Below are 18,925 nucleotides of genomic sequence, written 5' to 3'. Positions count from 1 at the left end.
CTGAGCTACTCAGCTGTGAACTTGTGGGTTAAGAACTTAAGAATAAGTGGGATCTCCAACTTTGTCGTCATGCTCCATGTTGTCCCCCTCCTCCTGTCCCTGCCCTGATACCACAGAACAGTACATGTGTGTGCTTCAGGTATCTGAGTCTCATCATCATTATCACTCCCACTCCCGGGGGATAACGGCAGTTGATGAGGGTCGGGATCCTGCTGGGACCCTACTTCGTCCGAGACAGGATCCAACTGACAAACATTTTGGGCATCGGTGCAGATGCTTTCCTCCTCTTTAATCTGGAAATCTTTGGAGCGGACCTAGGATGCCCATGGGATACAATGTGTGAACAGCTCTGCAGAGTTGCCCATGTGTGGCTTCCCACAGACAGTTTGCCGGTTGGAGATTTCTGACATGGCCGCCAACAAGTGTAATTGGGGTGGCACCTCTGAGGAAGGAACTGTGTGTGATGTGGAGGTGGAGAAAGAGGAGGAGAGGGTATTTGATAGTGTTCGAAACCCCCTCTACCACCTGAGGTTTATCAGCCTCATTTTGAAATTGAATTGATGTACGGCTGGCAAACAAATCTAGTCAAGGAGGCCGTCCAGTAATGTAACTTGTTCTCATTTCTCTTGGGACAGGCTGAGCCGTTGTTTGCTCACTAGACCTTTGACTAAAGGGCACGTCTCACTAAGCAACATCGCTAGCAACATCGCTGCTGAGGCACGACTTTTGTGACGCAACAGCGAAGTTGCTAGCGATGTTGCTATGTTTGACATCCAGCAACAACCTGACCTCTGCTGTGAGGTCGCTGGTGGTTGCTGAATGTCCTGGACCATTTTTTAGGTGTTGCTCTCCTGCTGTGAAGCGCACATCGCTGTGTGTGACAGCGAGAGAGCAACAACTGAATGTGCAGTGAGCAGGAAAACGGCTTCTGCGGACGCTGGTAACCAATGTAAATATCGGATAACCAAGAAGCCTTTTTCTTGGTTACCCGATATTTACCTTTGTTACCAGCGTCCGCCGCTCTCAGCTGTCAGTGCTGGCTCTCTGCTCCCTGCACACATAGCCAGACTACACATCGGGTAATTAACCCAATGTGTACTCTGGCTAGGAGTGCAGGGAGCCAGCGCTAAGCGGTGTGCGCTGGTAACCAAGGTAAATATTGGGTTGGTTACCCGATATTTACCTTAGTTACCTGGCGCAGCATCGCTTCCACGCGTCGCTGCTAGCTGGGGGCTGGTCACTGGTTGCTGGTGAGAGCTGCCTGTTTGACAGCTCACCAGCAACCCGTGTAGCGATGCTCCAGCGATCCCTGCCAGGTCAGGTTGCTGGTGGGATCGCTGGAGTGTCGCTTAGTGTGACAGTACCTTAACAGAACTTCCCACACGTACATATCCAACACCCCGCCTGTCACCCCTTCCACAATCACCTCGTTGGGGTTTACCACTCATAGTTTATGTACCCTTCCCCTTTCAAACAGATGTCTCTCAACCGTACAACTACACCTGTCACACAAATGACTCAAAAGATACTGTACATGTTTTAGTTTCAGCCCGAGTGGTCAATATTGTGAAGCCACAAAAAAGTGCCTCTACGCACAATAGTGTTTCACTGCCTAATTTTGAAAAGACTCAAAAAAGTTAGAATACCTATTTACCTTGTTCAATAGCAATTTTTCAGCAGCACCACTAACAATACCTATAATTTATTTCAGTGCGTAATTTAGAGCAGACCCAGAACAGTGGCAATAAACACATTTTAGATACTGCGCTAAAAACTTTATTAGGCCCGCCAATAATTCGTGGCTTTATCCACAGTGGTGGTTTTAAAATTTTCTTAAAGCAATTAAAATTGCTAAGATGCAATCAGTGTGTAAATATTGCAGTAACAATTGTTTTAAGACCAACAAGATTACGTGGCTATAAAAACCAGAACGCTGTTTTAAATTTAAATTTTTCTAAAGGCAATTAAAATTGCCCAGATGCAGTGCGTATATACTGCACTAACACATTGCCTATAAATGTGTTGGCCTGTGTAATTTAGAGCAGGCAGCAAGACCTATTTGGATCCTTCACTCGCAACTGTTTTTCACACAGTACAAGTTCCTGCAATCCCTATTTCAATGATTTACTGTGCTGATTTGTGGCACAACAAAAACGCTCCCTACACTGCACATCCCTATTGTAAACTATCGCTGTCCTATCTAGCTAAATTGCCTAGCATTAAACCTCTAATCTCACTGTGAATCAGCAGCACCTTGCCTATACCTTCACATTCACAAAATGGCAACGAGTTAACATGTCTGCACTGTATATGCACACAGACATGTGAATTAGGGGTACTTTGCATGCTGTGACATCGCTAGCCAATTGTAGCGATGCCGAGCGCGATAGTCCCCGCCCCCGTCGCAGATGCGATATCTTGTGATAGCTGCTGTAGCGAACATTATCGCTACGGCAGCTTCACACGCACTTACCTGCCCTGCGACGTCGCTCTGTCTGGCGAACCACTTCCTTCCTAAAGGGGCGGGTTGTGCGGCCTCAGAGCGACGTCACACGGCAGGCGGCCAATAGAAGCGGAGGGGCGGAGATGAGCGTGACGTAAACATCCCGCCCACCTCCTTCCTTCCTCATTGCAGGCGGGACACAGGTAGATGTTCCTCGCTCCTGCGGCTTCATACACAGCGATGTGCGCTGCCGCGGGAACGAGGAACAACATCGTACGAGTCACTGCAGTGAAATTATGGAAATGACCGACACTACACAGATCACCGATTTTCAACGCTTTTGCGATCGTTTATCGGTGCTTCTAGGCTTTACACGCTGCAACGTCGTTACCGGCGCCGGATGTGCATCACTTTCGATTTGACCCCGACGACATCGCAGTAGCGATCTCGCAACATGCAAAGTACCCCTTACAGTAGGCAGCCAATCACAGAAAACCTTCTGTCTGAACCTTGTGGATGTTTACTGTGCTTTCATTGGCTGAAGCAACAGCCACAAATAAAGTTAAAAAAAAGTAAAAAAAAAACAATGGCGCTCTAAAAGCCTTCTCCCGGGGCAATGTCAGCACCTCCTCTGCTGATTTTACCCATCCCCACATTAAACAGCACCACAATCCTATACAAAAGCTCCAAATTATATTAAAGCTTTTTTGGAAACGTGGCCAATGTTCGGAGGCTGAAAACGAACTAAAACAAACATTTCCGACTTTTGGGGGAAGTGCTCAGGTTTGCCAAGCCCAACCGAACAAGCTCAGGCTCGTACCAAATTTAAAATTGGCGAACCTTTTATCAAACAGGTTCGTTTATCTCTAATCTCCATGCAAAAAATGATATTTTTTTTACAGAAATAGCATTAAGTTTTACTAAAAGTTGTCTGTTTTTTGTAGTTCCATTCGTTTTTTAGGGTTTGGTGGCAATACAACAGACTTGCCTATGGGCAGACATGTCGCTGTTTTTGCCTTTTTTTTTCTAATTCCCAATTCCCTAAACCTGATCTTAGAGACTCCTGTAACAGAGGAGATGAGATGAGCCTCCTCCGCTCCTAGCCCCTGTAGTCACCATACTTCTATACTACCTGATGAGGATTTACTTTCCTTTTTCTTTATTTCAGATTCAACTGAAGTGATTCCTATCAGCATTTCCCCTCCCGAAAATTCTGTGGCTGATTCAATATCAGCAAAATTTACTGCAATAGGTGAGTACAGAGGAGCTGTATATACACTACTCAAAAAAAGTTATGGATATGTGCATATCAAAGATGGAGGACCCAAGGCCCACCAGGGGATCCCCCGCTGTCCTGCCAGCCCAGCCTGACCCTGGATATTTGGCTTTCAGGTGAAATTTCAGGATGATCTGGAAATTTTTTTATTTTTTTTTGTAAAATAACTTAAAAATAATACTTGAAACGCTCTTCCTAATGAATTTTATTGCAAACGCACTTTGCTGATATGTTCAGAATTTTAAGCATTTTACAATTTGGGTTTTGAAACGTTCTTGGACAAAAAAGTGCATTTCTTTAAAGCTGCTCCTTATAGAATGCGCTCAAGGCTCCAGTGGGATGCAAAAAAAACTCATCAGAAAAAGAAAAATCTCTTCCAAAATGCTGCACAAAAAGTCTTTTTCCGGAGTTTTTAGAGCACAAACTGAACAGAACCTCCAAGTTTTAAAGGAGTGTTGAAATCTGGAGGAAGAGTTGGAGAATATCTGCTTAGTTCCCACTCAGTTTCTGTCCATACAGGGTTTTCTTTTTAAGCGTTTTTAGAGCAGAAACTGAGCAGAACTGCCCAAAATACTCCTTTAAATCCTAAAACTCCTCAAAAAGTTGGGTAGTTTCTGTTGTTTTTTCAATTTTTCACATGTGCACATAACCTTAGGCTTTGAGCGCACAAAGTTGGCATTTTTGACTATGTGCACACATAGTTTTTAAAGCAGTTTTTGAGGAGGATTTTGGAAAGGATCAACTCCAAAAAAAAGAATAGAATATTGTCATTTTTGTGTTTTACTATGTTATTTCTTATTTTCTCTTCACAGGGGATATTTTGGGTCATGCAGTCATGAACCCGGAGTCTTTGATAAATGACCCCACAGGGTGTGGAGAGCAGAATCTCGGCACTCTCTCACCAATAGCTTTGGTTCTTGATTACCTGGAGTTAACCGGTCGCCTGACGGAGGAGACTAAATCCAAAGGCGTCCAATTTATCGGGAATGGTAATATATCTGTTTCATAAATATAGCTCCTAAAGTGATAGCTTGTCCTCACCGATTTATCAGCTTGTAATTCCAATGTCAATCATCTCTAAGGCGGGCTTTACACGTTGTGACATCACTAGCAATTGATAGCGATGTCCAGCGCGATAGCACCCGCCCCCGTCGCACATGCGATATGTGGTGATTGCTGCCATGGCGAACATTATCGCTACGGCAGCTTCACACGAACATACCTGCTCTGCGACGTCGCTGTGACCGCCGAACTATCCCTCCTTCGAGGGAGAGGTGCATTCGGCGTCACAGCGACGTCACCGCGACGTCACTAACAATAGAAGTGGAGGGACGGAGATGAGCGGGACATAACATCCTGCCCACCTTCTTCCTTCCGCATTGCCGTCGGGACGCAGGTAAGGAGATTTTTGTCGCTTCTGCGGGTTTACACACAGCGATGTGCGGAGCTGCAGGAACGACAAACAACATCGTACCTGCGGTCGACCCGACATTATGGAAATGAACGACGCTACACAGATCAACGATTTTCAGCGCTTTTGTGATGGTTTATCGTCGCACCTAGGATTTACACGTTGCGCTGTCGCTACCGGCGCCGGATGTGCGTCACTAACGACGTGACCCCGACGATATTTCGGAAGCGATGTCGCAACGTGTAAAGCCGCCCTAATAGTTATTGATATATCATGGCTTTTATTTAGTTTTCACCTTGGAATGGAAACTGGATGAAAACTAAACCACTGTTCTCATTTATGTATTTTGTAATATGTCTGACATCACTGGACCTTTATACTCAACAAACCAGTTTATTTTGCTGTTGGCAGTGAATTTTCCCCAGGTTTTTTCCAGATTTATACCATCTCCCTCCAATTATTTCTATCCTGGGCAGGATTTTGCACATTGCTTGTGAGAGGAGCGCAGCTGCGTAGACACACTGCGCAGCCTCGCCTCTCCTGGGCCTGACACCTAAATATGTGTCTATCCAGGATCCGCAGTGACCTATATAACTATGGCTTGTTATAGATGTGATCTGTCCACTCCTTCTGTCTTGATTGATGTACAAATGTTGACCAAAGCTTATGCCTAGTATCTCTATTCAAGATGTTGGATTATTCTGTTCTACAAAGCAAGACAGAAAATAGAAGAACACTGCTATAATGTGAGACAAATTAGGGATTTATGTGTCTTTTGTAAGTTGAGGTTGATTTGTTTTTACCAAAATCATAAAGCCTAACCGGAAGCATATTTTTGAAATTTTTTGGAAATGTATTAAAAAATGTCAATGTTGAATTTTACTAACATTTGCAAAGACTGTGATCTAATATGAGGCGTAGCGTAAACGCGTTTTATCGAAAGTGGAAATAGTGATTTATGACCATGAGATCGATGGAATTTTTTTTTTTTTTCTTATAAATTCTTTATTTAAATTTTTTTAAGTCATAACAAGGTATAAGACAAGAAAGAAAATGAATGGCATCTTAACAAATCTTTTAGGAGATATAACATAATATACATACACGGAGTGTGATACACATTGCGACGTATATGATTCTATATCAATAGAGTACAAAAGAAAGAAGCTTTGATGCCTGAGAAGATATGAGAGTAAGGAGAAGAAAAGGAGGGAAGAGGGGAAATTTTTTATCATTGTCTTTGACGATTTGTTTTCTTTTTTGCCATTTCATTAGTCTGTTGGGCAGTAAAGGGAATTTATAGGATAGTCTGCAAAAAAATATATAAAGACTGGCGGGTTGAGGTGAAACCATTGCATTGGATGGAATACGTCTAGAGTTGAGCGAGTACCTAACTATTCGTACTCTCTATACTCATAACGAATACTGTCTAAAGCGGGCTTTACACGCTGCGACATCGCTAATGCGGAGTCGTTGGGGTCACGGAATTTGTGACGCACATCCGGCCGCATTAGCGATGCCGTTGCGTGTGACACCGATAAGCGATTTTGCATCGTTGCAAAAACGTGCAAAATCGCTAATCGGCGACACGGGGGTTCGTTCTCAAAAATCGTTACTGCAGCAGTAACGAAGTTGTTCCTTGTTCCTGCGGCAGCACACATCGCTGTGTGTGACGCCGCAGGAACGAGGAAGCTCCCCTTACCTGCCTCCCAGCCGCTATGCGGAAGGAAGGAGGTGGGCGGGATGTTACGTCCCGCTCATCTCCGCCCCTCCGCAGCTATTGGGCGGCGGTTCAGTGACGCTTCAGTGACGTCGCTGTGACGCCGCACGGACCGCCCCCTTAGAAAGGAGGCGGTTCGCCCGTCACAGCGACGTCGCCGGACAGGTAAGTATGTGTGACAGCTGTTGTGCGACATGGGCAGCGATTTGCCCGTGTCGCGCAACAGATGGGGGCGGGTACCCACGCTAGCGATATCGGGATTGATATCGCAGTGTGTAAAGTAGCCTTTATACTCGCATATTCGTTCTGAATAGCGTGTGCAATTCAAGTCAATGGGGAATACTCGCAAAGTAACGAGTAACCTGAATGCGGCACTATTTACTACTCGCACGAATAGTATGACATTCGGATTACTCGTTACTTTGTGAGTTTTGCCCCATTGACTTGCATTGCATACGCTATTCGGAATGAATACGCAAGTAAAAGACAGTATTCGTTATGAGTATAGCGAGTGCAAATAGTTATGTACTCGCTCAACTCTAAATACGTCCCACTGGTAAAAAAAAAATAATTAAAAATACACTCATTTGACTGTATACATTAATTTCTGGATGCTTTGGCATAGACTAATGAATAATTCCATAAAGTAAGGAATGAATGCCAACTATTGTAGATCGGAATATGCCAAAGACACAAAATTACGTTCCTGTTCCCTCCTTTATTCTAGGTTACCGGCGGCAGTTGCGCTATCGAAATCCAGATGGAAGTTTCAGCGCTTTCCCTCACGGACAATCGAGCTCATGGTAAGACAATAAAACAAAAAGTAGATTGTACATCTTGGCAAAGGAATATAAATTTACCGATAGAGTTCTCCGTTAAGAGACTTTCATTAGCACCATAAAACCATAAGAAGGAAATCATAATGATGCATGTATAGGGAAACCAAGACGACGTCTCAAGTCCAAATATAATATAATGACTTAGAATACAGACTAAAAATGGACTTAAAAAGTTACATATTTATGACCAGTGACAGGTCCTCTATAAAGATCAAGATAAGATGAATATTTTGAATATGTAATATTGGAAAATATAATATTGGATGGAATTACCCTCTAAATCCAGTCCTCACACGTCTGTTTGGTTTCTGTTGTCTTCAGGTTGACTCTTAAGGTTCTGGAAACCTTGCTGCGTATTAAGAAGTACTACCCTGTAGAAGACAGAATAATACAGGGAGCCTTGGTGTACCTGGAAAGCCTGAGGGACAGGAGAACCGGGGCCTTCAAACCACAAGGGACCCTGTTTAACAATGGACTGAGGGTAATTTGAAAAAGTTCAGGATATTCCTAATGTTAAGAGGGAATGAGGGAAGGTAACGAGCTATAACTGGCTGCAGAAAAGCCCTAACAGTGACCATATTCCAGGGCGGTCATAGACACCAAAGGGTCTTTATATGAGAGCAGTAGATTCAGTACAGTGCACCAGAGAGTTTCCATATCTTACTTATGTGTCATTATTCAGGGTGGGGCTGAAGATGATGTCAGCTTTACCGCAGCTACGGCCGCTTTCATGCTCCGGACCGAATACAGCGCCACTGTAAGTTACTACATTTTCCCTTGTTTTTAGATGTTTAGGTGTCTTGTACTTTGACATAAAAATGCAAAGATTCTAGAATTAGGGACAAAAATCCCAAAAGCATTAAATCTGACATAATATTTAATATAGATTTACACTCAAAACTCGAGTGGCGTCCATCAGAGCGTCCAACTGCTCCTTACGAGTACCGAGCATGGTAGTGCCCGCTCATCACTAGTTACGAGTACTGAGCACCCGGGCATGGTAGTGCCCACTCATCACTAGTTACTAGTACTGAGAACCCGGGCATGGTAGTGCCCGCTCATCACTGGTTACGAGTACCGAGCACCCGAGCATGGTAGTGCCTGCTCACTAGTTACGAGTACCGAGCACCCGGGCATGGTAGTGCTCCCTCATCACTAGTTACGAGTACTGAGCACCCGAGCATGGTAGTGCCCGCTCATCACTAGTTACGAGTACTGAGCACCCGGGCATGGTAGTGCTCACTCATCACTAGTTACGAGTACAGAGCACCTGAACATGGTAGTGCCCGCTCATCACTAGTTACAAGTATAGAGTACCAGAGCATGGTAGTGCCCGCTCATCACTAGTTATGAGTACTGAGCACCCGGGCATGGTAGTGCTCACTCATCACTATTTACGAGTACTGAGCACCCGAGCATGGTAGTGCCCGCTCATCACTAGTTATGAGTACTGAGCACCCGAGCATGGTAGTGCCCGCTCATCACTAATTACGAGAACCGAGCACCCGAGCATGGTAGTGCCCACTCATCACTAGTTACCAGTACCGAGCACCCGAGCATGGTAGTGCCCTCTCATCACTAGTTACGAGTACTGAGCACCCGAGCATGGTAGTGCCCGCTCATCACTAGTTACGAGTACCAAGCACTCGAGCATGGTAGTGCTCGCTCATCACTAGTTACGAGTACTGAGCACCCGAGCATGGTAGTGCCCGCTCATCACTAGTTACGAGTACTGACTGAGCACCTGAGCATGGTAGTGCCCACTCATCACTAATGGGCACTGTATATCATTGTTATGGTACTGTAGTGTCACTGAAAATCTTGACCATTACACGGCATGACAGATCTGTTCTGGAAGAGTATGTAATCGTACCTTTTCTGTTTTTTAACAGGCCTTTTTCCATCTTCATACATGTATATTGTCTAATAGTTCTTGTAAATAAAAGCATTTTTGCAATTTAGTGCTTATTAAAATTTTCAGCCATGCTTGAGATATTAGCACTTTGCTATTGTTTTACCTTCTTTGCCGTCGAGACCGACCACCGCTACTAAACAGCAGAAACGTGCAGTGTTTATGAGCACTTTTCTATTGAGCTGGTAAGAAATATTTTAAAACTGTCTGTGATCGCTGGCGCACACTATGACCTCCCAATCCATTTATAACGCAGTGCCTACAGGCTACACAACAGCGGTGGTCGGTCTCCAAGGCAACAAGCCGTAAACAATAGGAAATAAAAATGTTAAAATTTCAAGAACGATTACCAATCTTAACAAGCAGTAAATTGCAATAGTATTTGCTTTTCCTGCACTTTCTGACTATATCCATGTATAAAGATGGTCTTAACCCTTTAATGATTGTATTACACAGTTGTAGAGACATCATGACACTAAATTTCATTGTTTTTTTATCTTTATGAAGCCTACTCTGCTCCGTGAAGCCATGAGTTACCTGGCTGCCGAGTCTGAGAAAGAACAAAGTGTCTACAATTTGGCTATGCTGCTCTATGCGTTCCGGGTGGCTGGGAACGAGGAGAGGAGCAACGCAATGTTTAAAAAGCTGAAAGAACTGGAGATTGAGGAAGGTACGTCCAAAATTACTGTCACCGATCCGTCCATCACCAAGACCCGATCTTAGGCTTTCCGTCACCTGTGGCAAAGATCTAGTTCCTGATATCTAAATTTTCTGGCTTAGGCTTTTTGGCACCTTCTGGAGTCCAGCACCCAAAATTATCACATTGCCAGCCCCCCAAAGACCCCAAGTGACGCTGAATTCTCATATCTTATTTTAGTCAATCAGACGGATATTGAGTCTGATTCCTCTGGTTCATAATGATTCCAGCATTGCCATTTACCAGAAATTTCTATGGTGGAAGTAAGAACCAGATCATTGGGTTCTCTGGATTAAAAGACTGTTGTCATACCCGTGTTTCCCCAAAAGTAAGACAATGTCTTATAGTATTTTTTGATCTGAAAAATGTGCTAGTGTGCTGCCCCCGAGCCAGCAGCCGACGCTGCTCGGACCCGGGCCTTCAGAGGTGGTGGCTCGAGGGTCTCCAGACCCAGGGGTCTCGCGGACACGCCGAATAAATGGGGGGACGTATATGTACGGGCTGGGCCGTATTGAGTTTGTGACTCCACCCACGGTGTGTGGTGAGGTGGGACACCACATCTGCTGTTACGGGACACCCGGGGGAGATGTTGTGCAGCAAGTTGTTAACCCCTTCGTGGGCAGAGATGGTGGCCCCGGGACCCGGTTGGTGCGTGCAGGGGATGGCGACCGCAGGGGTTGCTGGTGTACTCAGTTAGTAAAACACACAAGTCTCTGGTAAACCAAGGTGATGGTGGCCGGTGCTGCGGCCGGTTGCGTTTGGGTCCCCCACCCGGCTGGTGGTCTCTATCCTTTTCCTGCACTGGTTTAAGTAGAAATGACTTCCCAGTTTGAAACGTAGGAGTCCGCTCCTGGCTGGATGTGGCCTAAGGAGCCGTGCCTGCAGACGCTGGCCCGTGGGATCTGTGGGCCCTGGCGGTGACCTCTTATCCCTAATCGGTGGGCTGTTGTCTTCTATGAGGGACTTTGGGTGGGACAGGACCTCCTAGTCCTGGCCTCAATCGGTTAATTAACCAGCTCCAATTGGTTCTGGTCCTGGCATCAGGGTCCCAGTACCCCCCTTTGTGCTACGGTTTCCGGGTCGGTTCCCCGTGTCGGTACCGGCGGACTACAACCCTGTCCCGGTCCACCTCGGTTCCACCGAGCCGTCTTCCCGTCTCCTGCTGATGGAGACCACCGTCTGCCTCCTAGCCAGAGGCACCAGGGTTCCTACCCTGGTACCGTTCAACTTGAACTTCACTGCTGGAGCTACCCTTAGCTCTAGCCCACACGCCTCTCCAAACTGAACTCTAAAACTTATCTGCTATTTTTCCCACCCCAGGCTGTCTAGACCCCTGGGTGTGCGTGTTCCAACCGCCTGGTCACGCCCACTGGTGTGTCTATCTTTCACTAAGGGGGGATGACTAGGGTTTTCTGGTTGGATTTGTGTTTCCTAATGAGGGAAGGTATTATGCAGGGGCCTAACTGTGACTACCTGGTTTTGCCAGGGCGTCACACTAGCATTTATTATTGGGGTAAGGCTTATTTTTGGGAAAACTTGGGTGTCATGCTAGGTACGGGGAAGTACCAAGTGCACAGCAAAAGGGAAGGGAAACCAAGTGTCGAGGGAGAGGGAAGATGGATATCCCTGACCGATCCTACTGCTGGTCCTGACTCCCTGGGGTCCCTCACCACCCTAGATAGGTTCCGCACCTATGCGCCAAGCCGTATACCTGACCCTAGGTATCTCTTGTGCTGGACCCTAAATAGAGAACGGATGGGATGAGCTCTTCGTCAACCCCACTAAACACTATAGAAGACACAAGTGGGACACATGGGGGGAAAAGGCATGAACTACTTATAATTTGGTGAATCAGTTAGAAGTTCATCAGAGCTTCCAGCAACGATACAACGAAGGAGAACAATCCACCTGCTTGCCACTACAGCCTGAATGAACTGAAAATATCACCAGCACAGTTCATTTCAAGGAAGAGGTATATAAATACTGATATAATCAACAGTGAGGTGCAAGTTGAGCTTCGGCTGGGTCTAAAAAGGAGACAGATGAATTCAGCAGGAAAGCTACTTATACATATGACCTTCTATGACCTGAAAACACCTCACTATCTGTCTCCTGTGACACACCCATGACATTGGGTTGGTGGAAGTTTACCCCTCTAAAAAGGCAGATACTCCACCAGGACAATCATACTTACCTGATTCCGGACACCTGCATCACTCCTAAATCCTCCTACAATCCCAAGCGGATGTTGCCAGCAGGTCCTTGTGTGCGCCACAGCGGTCCTTAACATCACACACGCATACATCCACTGATACCATACTGCTTCTGGTCAGAAGGGGGACCTAGGATGCAGCGGACCTTGAAGACCTGCGGTGGAATGCATTGAGCACCTGCGGTGGAATGCATCAATGCGTTCCATCGAAGGTCCTCATGTGTTCCACTGCAGGTCCTCACTTTCCACTGCATCCCTGGTTCCTGGAGCAGTACGGAATCACCAGATGTGTGTGTGTTTGTCCTACCGCAGGTCCTCGATGTGTTCCACCACAGGTCCTTGTGTTCCACAGTGTCCCATTCGAGGTCTGGTCGGTATGATTGCGGGGTCTGTCTTCTTTCTTTCAGGGGTGTCTGCTTTCTCGAATAAAGTGTCCTGCAGTATTTTTAAAGGGAACCTGTCATCAGAAATTTCGCCCAAAACCTAAAAGATTCCCCCTCTGCAGCTCCTGGGCTGCATTCTAGGAAGGTCCCTGTTATTATTGTGCCCCATGTGAGACCAAAATAAAGCCTTTATAAAGTGCTACCTTTTTGTATGCAGCTTCTGTAAATGTGACACGGGGGCGGGCTCTCTGGCGTCCATTATTCTGCCCCCTGGTCCTGTATGCCGCCCCCATCGCTCCTTTCCATATCTGATGCACCGCCCACTGCTCCAGCCATCCCCGCGCATGCCCAGTGCCAGTCTCACGGGACTGAGCAGTGTGACCGCTGGTGACGTGTGCGCAGGCAAGTGATTATGGGCGGGACTGTGACTGTTATCAGCAAGTACCCGCCCATAATCTCGTGAGCGCGCAAACCTCTCCAGCGGTCACACTGTGCTCAGTGTAGATGCTAGACTGTATGGGCTGCTTCCAGGGATGACGTCCCTTTGTCACGTGATAGTATTTTGAACACGCCCCTATCACGTGACAAAGGGACGTCATCCCTGGAAGCAGCCCATACAGTCTAGCATCTACACTGAGCTCAGTGTGACCGCTGGAGAGGTTTGTGCGCTCACGAGATTATGGGCGGGTACTTGCTGATAACAGTCACAGTCCCGCCCATAATCACTTGCCTGCGCACACGTCACCAGCGGTCACACTGCTCAGTCCTGTGAGACTGGCACTGGGCATGCGCGGGGATGGCTGGAGCAGTGGGCGGTGCATCAGATATGGAAAGGAGCGATGGGGGCGGCATACAGGACCAGGGGGCAGAATAACGGACGCCAGAAAGCCCGCCCCCATGTCACATTTACAGAAGCTGCATACAAAAAGGTAGCACTTTATAAAGGCTTTATTTTGGTCTCACATGGGGCACAATAATAACAGGGACCTTCCTAGAATGCAGCCCAGGAGCTGCAGAGGGGGAATCTTTTAGCTTTTGGGCGAAATTTCTGATGACAGGTTCCCTTTAAACATTTTTAGCTGCATGGACACTTCATTATTGAACCGCAACTAGGGCTTATTTTTGGGGTAGGGATTATATTTGAGTCTTTCCCTGAAAAAGGCCAAAAATTGCTGCTAGGGCTTATTTTCCGGGAAACAGTATTTTATTAGGCTTCCTTAAGCAGTGCCACCCCTGACTTTAAGTGGTATTGCCGCTCATCCCCATTCAGTTCAAAAGAGTTGAGCTTTAATACCAAGCCAAGGACTGGTGTGGCGCTATTTCTGGGAGAGACTAGGTATGTTTTTATGATCCCTTTGATTGTTCATGCCAATTAAAAACTAAAAGTGTAACTATTGTTTCAATTTTTATTTCATAAATCAATAGTACAAGTGAAAATAAGAAACTTTGCAATATATCTTATTGGCTAAATCTGCTTCTCTCTCCTCCTAGATTGAGTTTTTGTTCTCAATTCAGGGGTAAAATCTGTGTTCAGTGAAAACAGCTTTTCCCATTTCTGAAATAGGAAACTGATACTTGGTGCTCATAAGATTCTATGGAAAGAGGAGGGGGAGGAGGGAGGAGCTAGAAACAGACACAGTCATTCTGCTGCAAGTTACTAACCCAACAAATTAGCCCAGTAATAAAAATACAAAAAAAATATGACGACCATATATTTGATTATACAGTATTGCAAATTTTATTAAGTGAAACGCATGGTAGAAACTTAAGACATTCTGCTGCAAGTTCTCTTGAAATCACAGTTATATTTTAACTTTCTTATACGTTAGATTTCAAATGTAACTGTCATTTTAGGAGAACTTGCAGCAGAATGTCTGTTTCCTGCCTCTAGTTCCTCCCTCTTCCCATCTCCATTGAATCTTATGAGCACCAAGTATCATCTCTTATCTTAGCAATGGAAAAGTTTGTCTTCACTGAATACAGATTTTACCCATGAATTAAAAAGGAATGATTAGTCCCAAAGAAGAACTAAGCAGATTTCTCTGATAAGATATATTACAAAGTTGTTCATTATTATGTGTACTATAGATTTATAATATTTATATGGATTCATTGTGTATAATGGTCAAAAGTGATATATGCAAAATAAATTACTCACTTTCCTTCTGTAACTTGTATCTTACAGAGGGGACCATTCACTGGGAGCGTCCCATCAAACCAAACAAGCCCACGTCCTACATATTCCCGGCACGCGCTGCATCTGCAGATTTAGAGATCACGGCCTATGTATTAGAGTCCTTAACCACTGGAACATCTGAGCTGGTGGATCTCAGCTACACGTCTCAGGTTGCTAACTGGTTCACTAGGCAGCAGAATGCACAAGGGTCATACAGCACGACGGCGGTAAGATATGAGCTTGGGAAAGGATGATGTAATTGTTAAAATGAGGATTTAAAAAAAATAAATAAAAAAAATGTAAAATATGAACTTACTGGTTGTTCTCATGATCATTCTTCAGGAGCGCACCTCTCCCCTGCCTCCCTGTTTCCTGCCTGCTGGGGGGGGGTAATGCGCTTCTGATTATTCAGAGACAAGAATAGAACATTGGCTCGCACTGTGTGATTTGACATGCTGCCTCTTGAAGGAGCACAGGGACACTGAAGCCAACTAGATATAGAGATAATTTTTCAGACACAAAGCCCTGAATCACCTTCATAGTTATAGATTTATCCACTTCTTCCTTTATCCACCACTGGGGGCACTCATGAGCTTATTATTCAATTGAAAGTATACATAGTCTGCAGAGAGCTCCCCCTAGTGGCTGCAGGCAGTCAGAATTTTTCAATTAAGGCCCCTTTCACACTTCAGGGTTTTTTTCCATCAGTCACAATCCGTTTGGTGACTGATGTGACAGATCCGTCGTAGATTGTTGGAAAACTGATGCGTCGGATCCCTTCAAAAAAATGGATCCGTTGTACCACTTTTTTTCATGCCAAATGAGAGAGAGAGAGAGCTGTTAGAACGATCATTAATAGATCATTTGTCCCAATTCATTTCATGTCTGCACATCTCCTGTTTGCACCAAATGCTATTAAGAACAATGGCCCTGATTCATTAAAACTGGCAGCGTGCAGGCCACTCTTAATGAATGGGGCAGCTGGAGTAATATTTATATAATTCATATATGCACACAGTCCATACATACCAGCCTGTCTCCTCGTTAGTTCTTCTAGACTCCCGCAGTTAAAGGACCTTTGGAGAAATCGTGGTCACATTACCATGATGTCACCAAAGGTCCTTAAAGCAGTCCTATAAGACACCCCCCTTTATGTAGTAATGTCCCCCAGCCCCAATCCTGTACTAATGTCTAGAAAGGCGTCTATGATGGAAGTAATGTATACCTGGAAGGGGCCCATATATATATGTCCCCCATCCTGGGCCCCTTCCTGGTATATACAACATGCACATTACTCTATGTGGATGACTATAGGTCAGACTTGTTTTCTCTGGTTATCCCCTTTTTGTTCAACACATCCAATCCTTACATGTGTTGGCTAAAGAGCTAATACCCTTTGGATGGATGCCCTGTCCTTACCTCAGTTTGATGTGCATGGCCAATCTTTGCTCTTGTTAATCCCCTACTTTTGTCTTCCTCAGGACACTGTGGCAGTTCTACAAGCCTTGTGTAGTTACGGAGCCTTGGTGCACCAAAAAAATGTCAATAATACAGTGGAAGTCAATTATGGAGATGAATTGGTCAAAGAGTTCATCCTCAACTCTGACCATCAGATCTTGCTGCAGACCCAAGTTTTGCCCCACATTCCCGGAGATTACAGTATGAGCGTCAGTGGGAAAGGCTGTGTCCTGCTGCAGGTAAGGAAAGGTTCTTCATAGGAGACCAGAAATGGTGACAAGTCCATTCCCCAAGATTTTATAATATGTAAGACATGCCTTAGGCCATTACAATGTCGGCCAACCTCAGTTTTTAGAAATGGTTGAGATCCTGGTCACCTTCTCAGTAAGCATGGAGTCTACGTGGGACACTGTATTACGACTGTATTTACATGTACCCGTCTAAAAACGTTTACAGTAAAATGCCCAGAATTTATCAAGCTTTGTGTATTTTAAAATATTTTTTAAATCCTTACCCCAGGCATTGACATTTCTGAGTGCTAAGAGCTGACTTAGATTTGTGATACTTATTAATCTCAAAAAAGTAAAAAAAACAATAATACAACCAAGGCACCCACCATTTCAGTGCAGCTCCTTCCCGATCCCCACTATCTTCTTCACATGTCCCATCCAGTATTTGGCACTTCCCGCACTTACTGGGCCTAGTGACATTATGATATTGCAAGGCTAAGTCAGCGATGGAGGCTTGAAAAGGTCTTATAGAGAAGACCAAAGACCTGCTATGACCGAAGATCAATCCGGATCTGTGAGGATCGGGCAGGGAGTTGCTTTGAGAGGGTGGAGGCCAGGCGGGTATTATTTTTTGACCTTACATTTATTTGGCCCTGTGATTTGAAGATACCTCAGACTGTAATAAGGTCCATTTGATTTGTACTGAATAAATTTGATAGAACAACAAGAAAAAAGGTTGAATTCTAAACCAATTTTATATATTTGATTGGACCACCCCTATGGGAAACCTCTTCATTAGTGACATTTTTGGCTGAGCACTGCAGTAGACCATACTCTGTACATTGGACTACACTGGCCGCTCTGCGTCCTTGCTCTATTCTGATATGGACCTCCAAAGTAACTCAATAAACTGAAATATTTGGATAAATTGGAGGCATATATTCAAAAATTGAGTCACTAATGTTCTGATTTTTCCTGCAGACCACTGTGGAGTTCAATATTCCTGTGGACAAGCAAGACTCCGCTTTCCTTCTGTCGGTATATACCCCTCCGGAGAGCTGTGTGGATGGGGTGGCCTTTACCTTCCCTGTGCACTTGAATCTCAGGTATGCAGCACATCTTCCCCTCCTAGACAGATATGACGTATCCATCAGATCCTTTAAAATCTGTGTCCCCAGCAGTACAGAGTTCCCTTGACTCCGGTGCTACTCAGTGGGCCGGCCGCTGACAGCCACGTCCTGGCACTGACTTCTTTATTCACCTCTATGGGGGTTGTGGTCACAAATGTTCAGGTCTGTTTGACTATTTCCATAACTAAAATATACTTAAAGGGTTAGTCTGATCTTCATAAATTGGGTATTTGTTGGATAAATCTTGCAAACACAAGCAATTTTGCAAGTTACTGCTTATAATAATTTTTCAGCGGATCTTGTGATATGAACATTTTTCTTTCATTTACATCTCATTGTCTTGGAAACTGACAGCAGAATATGTGCTGCACCTATGTGCCACCCCCGGTAGACCTCTGATGTCACGGTGGTGGGTCTGAGTGGCAATGTGGCCGTACCAGGCGCGAGAGACAGGCTTTAGTGATGGGGATTAAAATAAAGGGGAAAGAAAAATAAAATAAATAAACAAACCGTTTGACGCCAGTTGGGATATTCGGCTTTGGTATGGCCAGCCACTGCTGGGGGTCCCCAGGAGTTAGGTGGTGATGCACAGTGCCAGAGGATTGTCCCCTCGTCCACCCGAACCCCAACTAGGGCTGGTTCCTGGGAATGTTGAGGTAGGGATGATGGAGCAGAGAATAATTCAGTCAGAGACAAGACAGGAGCTATTACCTATTACTGACGCTCTGCAGAACATTCCGGAACATTCCTTACAGCCTTCATAATACTGGTGGATTTTCCTGCCCCAAGGAAAGTTTGGTTTCTCTGCTGTGTGGTGGTCGTGTATTCCTCCTGTCACTACTTCCCTACCTGGGAATAGGCGTCTTGAAATCCTGGGATTTTAAAGTCAAGAAAACTCTGGATCTTTAATCCCTTCCAGCGAGCCAGTGACTTGAAATCTGAGGAAAAACTCACTATCTCTTTGAGAAGTTTCCAAACTCAAACATGTCGCTGTGCTCCTGGGCAAATTTTACTGCTCCTTATAAAAAAGGCTAATGG

At 45.2% G+C, this 18,925-nt stretch overlaps 1 protein-coding gene across 1 annotated transcript in view; it reads left to right on the top strand.

The window, feature by feature from the left end:
• LOC142310727 (ovostatin-like) overlaps nucleotides 1-18,925 on the top strand; it is a 60,759-nt gene that overhangs the window by 32,251 nt on the left and 9,583 nt on the right. Inside the window, exons 23-31 of the mRNA XM_075348353.1 lie at nucleotides 3,612-3,695; nucleotides 4,532-4,708; nucleotides 7,578-7,653; nucleotides 8,011-8,170; nucleotides 8,372-8,446; nucleotides 10,109-10,271; nucleotides 15,079-15,296; nucleotides 16,551-16,766; nucleotides 17,739-17,863. Of these exons, the coding sequence (XP_075204468.1) occupies nucleotides 3,612-3,695; nucleotides 4,532-4,708; nucleotides 7,578-7,653; nucleotides 8,011-8,170; nucleotides 8,372-8,446; nucleotides 10,109-10,271; nucleotides 15,079-15,296; nucleotides 16,551-16,766; nucleotides 17,739-17,863 (1,294 nt within the window). The remainder of the gene's footprint in view (nucleotides 1-3,611; nucleotides 3,696-4,531; nucleotides 4,709-7,577; nucleotides 7,654-8,010; nucleotides 8,171-8,371; nucleotides 8,447-10,108; nucleotides 10,272-15,078; nucleotides 15,297-16,550; nucleotides 16,767-17,738; nucleotides 17,864-18,925) is intronic.

This window comes from Anomaloglossus baeobatrachus, chromosome 5 (genome assembly GCF_048569485.1).
Source record: "Anomaloglossus baeobatrachus isolate aAnoBae1 chromosome 5, aAnoBae1.hap1, whole genome shotgun sequence".
Taxonomy (NCBI): domain Eukaryota; kingdom Metazoa; phylum Chordata; class Amphibia; order Anura; family Aromobatidae; genus Anomaloglossus; species Anomaloglossus baeobatrachus.
This window is presented reverse-complemented; position numbering and strand designations above follow the sequence as displayed.